The sequence below is a fragment of the Nicotiana tomentosiformis genome, chromosome 7, assembly GCF_000390325.3.
Source record: "Nicotiana tomentosiformis chromosome 7, ASM39032v3, whole genome shotgun sequence".
Taxonomy (NCBI): Eukaryota; Viridiplantae; Streptophyta; class Magnoliopsida; order Solanales; family Solanaceae; genus Nicotiana; species Nicotiana tomentosiformis.
The window spans coordinates 112,302,172-112,313,064 of NC_090818.1; the positions used below are offsets into that span (position 1 = coordinate 112,302,172).

The 10,893-nt window shown below is 37.0% G+C and overlaps 1 protein-coding gene across 2 annotated transcripts; it reads right to left on the minus strand.

The window, feature by feature from the left end:
* Positions 1–257: 257 nt before the first annotated feature.
* Positions 258–10,566, minus strand: LOC104117609 (arginine biosynthesis bifunctional protein ArgJ, chloroplastic). Of its 2 annotated transcripts, none has more exons than XM_009628681.4 (17): positions 10,284–10,566; positions 10,014–10,145; positions 8,005–8,128; positions 7,669–7,742; positions 7,145–7,189; positions 6,863–6,913; positions 6,708–6,776; positions 6,462–6,520; positions 6,181–6,250; positions 4,869–4,949; positions 4,707–4,793; positions 3,961–4,083; positions 3,345–3,407; positions 2,255–2,332; positions 2,022–2,167; positions 1,498–1,568; positions 258–547 (listed from the first exon to the last, which is right to left on the minus strand). In XM_009628681.4, the coding sequence occupies exons 1-17, from the start codon at positions 10,341–10,343 to the stop codon at positions 465–467; spliced, it is 1,416 nt and encodes a 471-aa protein (XP_009626976.1). In that variant the 5' UTR covers positions 10,344–10,566; the 3' UTR covers positions 258–464. The 2 variants fall into 2 exon arrangements, with proteins under 2 accessions (XP_009626976.1, XP_070037940.1); XM_070181839.1 differs by having other exon boundaries at positions 10,014–10,151; positions 10,284–10,423.
* Positions 10,567–10,893: the final 327 nt, after the last annotated feature.

Sequence of the window (10,893 nt, forward strand, 5' to 3'; positions counted from 1 at the left end):
TTAAAGTACTGCCTTGCAAGTGTTTTGGTGCTTCAGGTTTGGCAATCAAATTGCGAATCACTCGTGTCTGTGAATATAGCAAGCTAGTGTCCAACTAATTTGTAGATGTAATTTCCAAAATCCCAGGTGTTAGAACTTGGAAGTGCGAGAGTAAAATCAGAAGGAAAAAAGGTTATTCACGGCAACTTATACCAAATTAAGGTACAGATTTGGAGGTCTAGATTATCAGATCTGTAAATTTTATGGATAGCCTAAACTTCTGTAGGAAAATGGTGAAATAACTTCAATTAACATTTTAGAAAGGTTTGTCCATCTGACAAAATTCTGCTGGTCCCAGCAGACAGCAGTATCCATACATGTTATTTGCATTTAGCAGGGATTTTACAACTACAAAACCAATAATAATGGCTAAATCGGAACTGCTTATTAGGAGAGACTTCAATCTTTGAACCACCGCTCCTGTTTCATGTCGTGTACTCTGCATTAATTTTGACATAATCATAACTCAAGTCACAGCCCCATGCTAGTCCGCTTCCTGGACCATCACCTGTCCAGGGAAAACACAGAGACTATTATTTATACTTGCAGTACAAGATTCTTGTTAATACGGACAGAAGCCACAAAAACTACAGCGGATATAAACAAATCCGTGATGGCATGAACTAGTGGGCATAATGCCTTAGCCTTGCAAATGCCACAAAGATACTATGCACGGGCAAATATATAGAAGCAAAGGTAAGATAGTAGATTCTTATCGCATTGTCTTCCATGCAGCTCGGAAGGTGGAACCGAAGGGTAAGAAAGAATTGCAGGAACACACATGGCTCATTGTGAGAGAGCTTCAAACTTTGGAGGGGGGATACTATCAAACTAATAGCCACACTAGAAACTGAGAAAATATAGAGCAGATGTTGATTTGTTCCACCCGACCAGAGAATATGACCCACTTTTACTAACACAGAGATCAAAAGGTAGATTTATAAAACGCTCCTTTATTGAGGTAGACAGAGCAGTGCTCAAAATGTGAAGAAGTCATCAAGTCTGAAATACCGAGGTAGTATTAAGTTAATCTATTTGAATTCTTGGACATTGAAAAAATTACTCAAATTATTCAAGGTAGGAATGTCAAATTTTGGACTGGAGAACAAGGAAAGTTGATACTTTTTTCTGTGTTGGGGAGTGGGGGTTGGCACCAAAAAAAAAAACATATCAGTTTGACTTGAAGCTTGGAACAGCACTTTTCTTGCCAATACTGTTCTCAATGCCTCAAGCATATCATAGAGCAGGTAGGAGACGGAGTCACAGCTTGCGTCATCTTATAAACAAAATCAAGTTAATGCACTCTCCAAAGACTAGTTTGCATAGACTCTCTTCTCGGTAAAATCTCTAGAGCTATGTGTGATGCCACGGAGTTTGTTTACTTTCATCATGATGCTTCCACCAATGCAGATGTACAATATCAATATGAATATGCCTGTTTATGCATGTGAAACTTACCAGTTGATATTTGAATTTCGACAGTGCCGTGGACATCACCAGCCTTTCGGAGATAATTGCTAGCTGCAACCCTGCAAAAGGACCCAAGATTGCATGATGTCCAGAGAGAGAAAATTAGCAAAAGACAAGACAAAACGAGAAAGGAAAAAAATCTGCGGAAGAGTGTACAGATGAGGTGGTAAGTACTTTAGGTTTAGCATCCAAAATTGGCCTACTGAATACTGGATCAAGAGCCACCAATTTGAGGTTGAGATATATCCAAACAACAGAATTATCATACGCTCTATAATGGCTAGAGCCCCACCAGGAAATTAAATATATAAGAGCTAAAGGAATTGGATAGGTTTTGGTCAGAAAATGACAGTAGCATCCAAACTTAACCAAAATGAGTTGGTTAGCGTGCTTGTAGCCGGCTCTTTAAGATGCATGATAGTTCCCTTTTGAGATAAGAACTGATACGAGAAGGCAATTCCAGGGCCCATGCCTAATAAAGCAATACAAATGTGGGGTATCATTTTCCATACCTATCAAATGGAAGTGGTTGCCCTGCTTCCATAAGCACAATATCTCCAAGTGATATCCGAAGCTTGTCGGAGTTGAAAGGAATCCCTGCATAGCCAGCAGCACAAGCAATACGGCCCCAATTGGGATCCCTACCGTATACAGCAGCCTGATTATACATTAGAAAGGAAATAATCAGTTAAACATACTTTCGAGACTGCTCCTAGTAGATATGTAAAGTAAATTCACTTCATACCTTGACAAGTGAAGAAGCCGCCACTGAACGAGCAATCTTTGCTGCATCAGCTTCGTTATCAGCACCGGCAACCCTCACCTATGTCCAATTAAAGACAAACATGTCACAGAGGGGGTGTGGATGGAGGAGGTTAAGGCAGACATGTCACAGATCAAAAGAGGAAGTACTGCATGAAAAGAGTATCTAAAGAGCAAAGGACTAAAAATAACAAACTAGTGACTCTAGAAGCTACTTGTTTATATATGCTTATCAACAAACTGACAAAAATTACATAGGAAGCCACATTGAACTTTTTTTTTGTCAGAATGAAAACACATTATTGTTCTTTTTTTATGTTTGATAACCAAGAAATACCCCAGAGCTAGTGGAGTGTGGTACGTAACTCAGTGGATAATGAGCCCGCCTTCTACCCTTCTCCACTTACACGATTGTCCTTTATCATGCCAAGTAACGAAAGAATTGAAATCTAGAAAGAATTAATGTGTGTATGCTATATAAATACACTAGCACCTTCTCCCTCATAACCTGTTCAGAGCTTGTTCTCTTTACTTATATAGCAAAGCCACCATCCTCCAGTATTTGTACCAAAATAAGATAATGCCAATTTGTTTTATGACTTCCATTCATATGTATTTATTTCTATGACCAATACAAGATATACTTTTCCATCTTAGACACCTTTTCAATTTATCCCTAACAAACTCAACTATAATAACCAATTCAATCATTTTTTTTTTGTGACGGTGTCCAAATCGCACCTCAACTACCACTAGACAGCCTGCTATAACGCACAAGCACACGTGTGGAGTAAACCTTCCTGCCAAACTGAAGAAAATGAACTCACACTCAGTGTTGTAGTTGAGATTTGAACCTGGGATCTCTAGGTTCTTACTCCTACACCTCAGCTAATCAGTCATCCATTCAATCATTCTTTTCTAGTACTCATTTATGATCAAATAGCTTAAATGAAAATATCAGAGAATTACTTTTCTAGAGTTGGTTGCTAAGCTTATGCATGTTTAAGAAACAAGACTAGGAGCAAATGGAAGTTGGTCAAAGCTCACAAGGAACTTAATAAAGAAATACAGACCTCAATCAAACATGTTGCGCCTTCACCATCCCAAGCTATTGATTTTGCTAGACCCTGCATTACCTGTAGCGGAATCATGTCAATACTCATGCAAGCTAAAAGGATATTCCTAAACTATTTATTTATTTATTTATTTAGTTTATCAGTTATAAGGACGTCCCTTTATTATCATGTTCATAAACCATCACAGATCATGAGGATCTTCGTTTGTGACTATTGTGACCTGTAAATTGCTAAGCTATATAAATGCTTTTTGCTTGAAAGTGACTAGCATGCAGTCCATTATGGTGAAACCAATGACAAAAGAGTGTGCAGGATGAACTATATATAACACAAAGATCATGTAATTAAAAATCACAAAAACACTTAGCATATATGTTGAAATCATCATGTGAAAGTACACTGCATCACAAATGTAACTCTTCTACCATCACATAAGGCAACAAAAGAAGTAAAGAAGAGAAACTCAAAGGAAGTATATTGGTATATAGTACACTGACATTAATTTCTCAATCGGTCACTGCCTAGTAACAAACACCCCATCCTGATTGTGTTTATGTCAAGACAGACTAGTCCGCATGAGAATAAAGCAATTAAAAGAAATAATAGCACATACAGCATCAAGGCAGTTCTGTAGGTGTTCTGCCTCGGAGCAGTTCAAAGAAGAAATCTCATATGATTCTGAAAGTCCGCTGGCCAGAGCAATGACAGTATCATTTGTACTGGTGTCTCCATCAACCTGTCAAAATATATGCACCTGGGTTTAGATCATGCAACAGTATGACTGAGTGCGTCAAGATGACATCACTAAACAGAAATGCGGCAGACAAAGCATATCAACGTGTAGTCATTTGAGATATGAGAACAGGCTGAGTCAAATCAAGAGGTAATATTTTAGCATTATGGGGAAATGGATTTGATAAAACCACGCAACTTAAAACTTAAACCATTCTAGAGATGCAACCAAGAAAATAATACACGACTGCTCAACATAACAGAAAAAACAATACATTTCACATAGATCATGCAAAAAACTTCTATTAATACTTTTTGCTAATGAAAACTTCTACTAGTACTGATGTAGCGAAAACGCACTACATCAATTTCTCTTCCTCAGACTCTCACACAAGGTAGAAACAACTTGCATAAGATTCAAGAATCTAAAGCTTTACTTTAATCAGCTTACATATAGGTCGCCCCAAGAAGAAGAAAAAAGAATAATGAGAATATGGACTTGATCTATTTAAACCAGAAAGGTCAGATACAACTCACTGCAAATTTCTACCATTGACCTCCAGTCCTCATGCATGGTCAGAATAATATATGTCTGAAGTATTAAAGCTATATAAACTTCTTACTTACAGTAATTTGATTAAAACTTCGATTTACAGCAACTTGTACCATTTTTCTCCAAACATCACTTGTTACCGAGGCATCGGTAGTTACAACCTGCAAAGTTGCATTTCAATCCAGTAAGATACTCTCACTGCTTAGGGAAAACAACGGAATTCTGAAGATACTTACACCAAGCATTGTTGCCATGTTAGGATGAATCATCCCAGAGCCCTTTGCCATGCCCCCAACTCTTATTCGAGCTCCTCTGACCTGAGCATAAGTACAATAGCATGTATCATTACAAACTCATTATAGTTTCTTTCCTTTCAGAAATGGAAACTTTAGGATACAAAAAGTGCAGATGGTCTTGAGTCAGATCACACATTGATTTCACCTTGATGCTAAGTTACCGCTTTCGATGGCGGCGATAGCATAGCATGTCAACAGCAATGCATTATCAAAAATGTGACTGAAAATTTTAATTTCACATCTACCAAAACTTGTGCTTGTCCTTAAAGTGACTAAAGCAAAGTTGTCATTAGTTGCAAATTGAATATGCACAAAATCCACCAGTGACCTATTAAGTTCACATGCATTTACTTACTTTTTCTTTTTCAGAAAATCTTACTCCAAGAAACAGTAAAAGATAACAAGGGAAGAGACCTCCATCCTTTTCCACCATCCAAAAAAAATCTCTAGCTCTTAACCTCATTTTTACTTGCAAAAGCTCTAACTGATCATTTCTCGGTTTTAACTGATGCAAAATATTTAGACCAACAGCAAGAGAGTTAAAATGTTCAATGTGATCCATTGCAAACAAAACAAAAAAGAGGATCGGTATAACCGCAACTGGATTACTGGAATCACAAAACTAACTGTCAAGCACAAGCATAGAGATTTAATACACATCAGGCTACTCGTATCCTGGAGCTTCCAACGACTGCCGATGTCTATCAACCAGAAAGAATTTTAAGGCTTGAAGCTATAGATGATACGTAATGAAACTGCATCACCCTGTGGATTTCTTAGTACTTGACAATAAGCAAGGAATTGGAGTTTCAGCAGCAGAACATCTTTTAACCCGACTAAAGGAATTCAGTGTAACCTTCTCCTCCAGCCATAATCCCAGAAGTTAGTTGATTTCTTTAATGTTTTCTACCTTTGCTTTATTTCTTTCAGGGTCCGTAGAAACTCCCAAGCTACAAATTATAATGCCTCAAGCAGTTATTTTCATAATGTCCATCCAATTTTATGCAACACAACACTGTCAAATTTTGAAGTAATAATGTCGAATAATTTAATATAGAAAATAGAACTTGAATAATTAAAAAAAACTTTATGAAAATTTTATCAAGACCTTAATAATGAAATTTAGTAAAATTCAACCAAAATAAATAGCTTGACTCAAACTGTCATATAAATTTGGAGACTAATGAATAATAACATCCAAGAATCTTAATCTTAACAAACACAACAACACCGGGAAAACTAATCTTCATACCTCTGTTTCAACAGCCAAACTCTTACTAACAAGATCAGTGGTCGTTATAGCTACTGCTGCAGAATCTGCCCTGCAAATGCACATATGAGATCAGCGATCCCTAACCAGAACAGGCCCTCTAGAGTGGATTGAAATTCATTATGAAAATGTACGAATACAAAAGCGAATGGGTAAAGTATAAAGAAAGAATATGAAGTGGAAGAAAGAAATAGTACTACAGGATATAATATGATGGTGTTCAATTAAACATATAAGTTTATACATCAAAAGAAGGAGATTACCCCTCCACAGTTGATGAAAGCTGGCTAACAAGGTGTGGGAGTGAGTTGAGAAGTGCCTCCTGCAAGAGATGTAAACATAAAATGATGAGGTTACTTGACAGGGGAAAAGCTCGCACAGTAAAAGCGCACACATATATGCCAAAGACATGTATAATTCAAGACGTCCAACACTGGGCATTGCTGTATGCAAGAAAGAGGTTCAAGCAATTAGGAAAAACCAATTAAGTGCAACTTGTAAGCGTTTACCTTCTTTATTCTTTGACCTATTACACCAGTGGATTCGATCAAGACTTCATCTTGCTTCAGTTGAAGCAACTGTCATAATTGAAAATCGCTATCAAAAACCTAATTTCTGAAGTCTAAATCAAAATGGAGTTATGGACTAAATGCAAGCTGCAAACCTTAGCCAGTGCACTAGAGCACTCTATTACATCCTGATAACCTGCATCACCCTGAAAAGAAAATTTTGAAACTCTCAAGTCACATTATCAATTAACGCAGAAAGAAAGTGATATGACAGCATCACTACTTTTGACATTGAGTCTATCACTTCTTTGAGAAGTTGGATGAGTCTGCTTTGGTTTTACTGCCAATCAAATTGGAAATAGAGGAGTAGATACACCCTGCTTTGAACTGAAATTCTAGGATTGTGCTTCTAGTCCAAAACTTTCAGGAGAAATTACCGTTGCCGCATTAGCTTGACCAGCATTTATCAGTACTGCACGAGCCTGAAAAGTGGTAGTATTCTTATAAGAGACAAGAATGTAGAAGCAGTTAAGTTTGCTGCAAGCAATCTATGACATCAAGTTACTAATATATACTTCTAATAAGCCTCTTGGATTCACAAAATAGTAAAAATTCATGAAAGTCGGGGGTCATTCCTAAATATAGATGGAGATGTGTCCTTTTCTTCTAATGAAACAGATAAATACAAAAGCATCAGCCTTGAACATGTGAACGAAGCCAATAAGATGGCATGCTTGCTTAATTTAAAACCTTTTGCCGCTCAATAGTCACCAATTGCAACGACTTTGCTGTTTGTCATATAACATCATCGCTTAAGTCAATATAGGTTAAACAAGCATTACGCAAAGTGCGGAACTACAATAGCACGGGAAAGTTGAGAGTTGACAGTTCTAAATATGAAAAAGAGTTCCTTTACTACAAGTGAGAGCCAAAACAATTAAGTGTAATTTCTCCTACATACCGTTTTAGATGCATTTAGTGCGCTTTTACAGTATAGTACAGGTGCAGCTGCAACAACATTTGTAGTAAATGCCCCTGGATGAAAAAACAAGAAAAGGTGACTCCTGATTAATCGGTTAGTATTGGTTGATTGTTAGATGGTAAGTTTTAACACAACCACCAATAGTTGTGTTCCTTATCTCTTTTAAGTAAGGCATATGTTCCTTTTCTCTTACAAGGAATGGGTGGGTGGGGGAAAGGAGAGAGGGATATTAAACGAACGACAATATAATTTTCCACTCATGAACCTAAGAAAAGGTCAACACTGATGACCTAGGACTATATCAGGGTAGCTGACCTGCAGATATGGCATCTACATCACAAGTGATGAGTGCGAGATCAGGCTTCTCTCCAAGAGCACGCAATCCACCATACATCCCAGCAGCTTTGAAACCCTTTGCAGCAGTAACACCACCAGGAATCTACACATTTAAAGCAGTCTAAGTTGTCCACAGACGAAATTATATCATGTAGTCCTGAATAATCATCTGTCCTTTTTAAAACTAGTTTCAGGAACAAGGCCAGAGTACTGAAGCAGTGAGTTTCAGGGAAAAGGACAATTCAACCCTATTGGCATAAGTTTTGTTAAGAACCATATACTAGCAAAGGTTTAGGAAAAAGGAATTCACTATTTGCATAAGTTTTGTGAAGAACCATATACTAGCAATATACAGACATACAAATATACATATAATGTACTAATAGATTCAAATAAGTTTGAGCTTACAGTAGAACTCTGCTTGCTTTCTCCTGAAATGATGGTCGGACATAATGACACTAGCACTACTCTAGAATGTTGACCCCAATTTTTATTTTTATTTTTGAATAGGTAAGCTAGTATTTCATGAAGAAAAAAAAAGCAAGCACAAGATGGTGCTTGACATTACAAGGTCTAGGAACCCCCTATACAAAACAATAAAGGAGGGTTCCCATCTGGACATAATCCTAGTCCTGTAGTGGGTTAATGAAATCTTAAATGTTATTTTAATCATTTACATCTTGAATGTTACACCAGAAACCCAAAAACCATAAGCATTTAAACCTTAGCAGCTGTACAGAGATCGATTTCCCTTCAAAGCACCTGGAATTACTCTTACCCCACAGAACCCAACATATATATAAGCTGGGACAGTGCTCCATAAGTTCTCAGAGACTTCCTGCCCCCCCCCCCTCGCCCCAACACGACAACACATCTTTCACAGTCTACGGCATTACAAAAGACTGACTGAAAACGTTGAAATACAAGCTCCAAAGCTGCCTTGCCACTGTGCAGTGTAGAAACAGGTGGCTGCAGCACTCCTAATCCTTGTTACATAAATAGCACCTGCTGCACATTGATATTCTCCTTCATTGTAAATTGCATTGAGTCAGACAAGCGTCGTTTGTTGCCAACCACATAAAGCAAGCCACCTTAAAAGGGGCTTTTGTTTTCCATAACCTCTTCCATGGCCACTCCAGATTGCTGCCTAACTCCTCATTTAAACTCTTGTAGCATAAAGTAACTGTGAAGATGCTCTTCTGCTGCCTTGCCCATACAAGTAGGTCAGCTTGAGTGTCACCTTTTCCAATTCTTTCAATAACAGAGCCACTCTAGGAACTTCCCAGTCGAAGCATAACCTTCTAAAGTTGAAGCACCAGTTGTTTCCACTCCAACATTGAGATACAAGGTACTCTTAACTTAAGGAGAGGATGTAGCCGGAGTGGTAGCAATTGTAAAATGCCAATTAGAGCAGCTTACAACAACAACATACCCAGTATTATCCCACACCGTGGAGTCTGGGATTAGAGTAGCTTAGAATGGCAATATATTTTTTTATTCCTAACTTTCAAGCACCAATGAGGAATACATCTAACTCATAGAGCCAGATTATATCTTAGGCACAATGGTATAAGAAACTAGAGTCTCAACCTCATCAGATAAAACAGTCACCAAACAAAGAGATAACAACACTTCATAAAATTTAAAACACAACGTAAAGGTTTTTTTTTTTTTTTTTGTAGTATCAGGTCGCCCAAAAGGTATTTACAGGTAACCCTCCATAAAAAAGTGAAATTAGTAATTTTGAAGTTACGGCAAGTAACCTGCTACGACAGGTAAATGAGACCTGATAGTATTAAAAAAATTACATTGTAAGTGTATATAAGTGGAACTCTTTAAAATATGGTAGCATACCTTTAAGTGTAACTATAATTTAGATAACTTCTAGCAGCAGAGAACTCCTAATTTAGTATATCGGAATGAAATGAGCCCGAATAGAGTAGAATCAGATAGCCACTAGTTTGTATTGAGGTATAAAAGTTTCTCACCTGCTGCCATGGTCCTTCAGGTAGGAATATAGGAGCTGCTGGTATATAATTTGATGCTTCCTTTGACATTGATGTAACTGCAAATACTTTAAAATCTCTCCTTAATTGATTTGGCAACCCATGTGCCTGTACCTACAGCTTAAAAACTCACACTTTTACCTAATAGTGCAAATGCAAAAAATCCTTTAAAGGAGAACTGCTGGATTTTGAAAAAAATCACAGAAAATGCAAGTAATTGAACAGATAATTAAAAGACAAGAAAAAACTGACCTTTAGTCCATTGAGGTCGGAGAATCGGACAGAGATGAAATGAGGAACAGATAAAGACATTGTTTGAGATGAAATGGTTTTGGAGGCTTTATGTAATAATAGGGTTTTAGTGTAAGATTTGAACTGAAATCTTTGTGGGTTAAATTGAAGGAATAGGAAATCTACAGACTTAATTAACACAGAAAAGTAAAAAGGGTGTTCAATTTCAGGCAATAATAAACAAAGTACAGTACACTGCTGGAGTCAGAGTTAGTAGTAGGTAAAGGGAGGAGTAGTATATGTTGGGAATCATTTTCTTGGAGTTTTGTATTAATAGAGGGGACAAAAAGATTTGGGACAATCTACCACGTTTTAATTTAATTTAATGCCATTATTTATGCTACTCCCTTGATTGGGCATGAAATTCAAATAAAGGGAAGAATTTTTTTTTCTAATTTGTAATGTTAAATAAGTCAGGATATTTCGATGGTTTATGAAAGTATATTATTAAGAGTAAAATAAAATATTTTAAATATAAAATATGTTATTTTTTAAAATGTCACGTAATGGGAGAGAGTATAATTATTATGTGCCAATTTGGCACACCATTTGTGAGTTCATTATCATATGG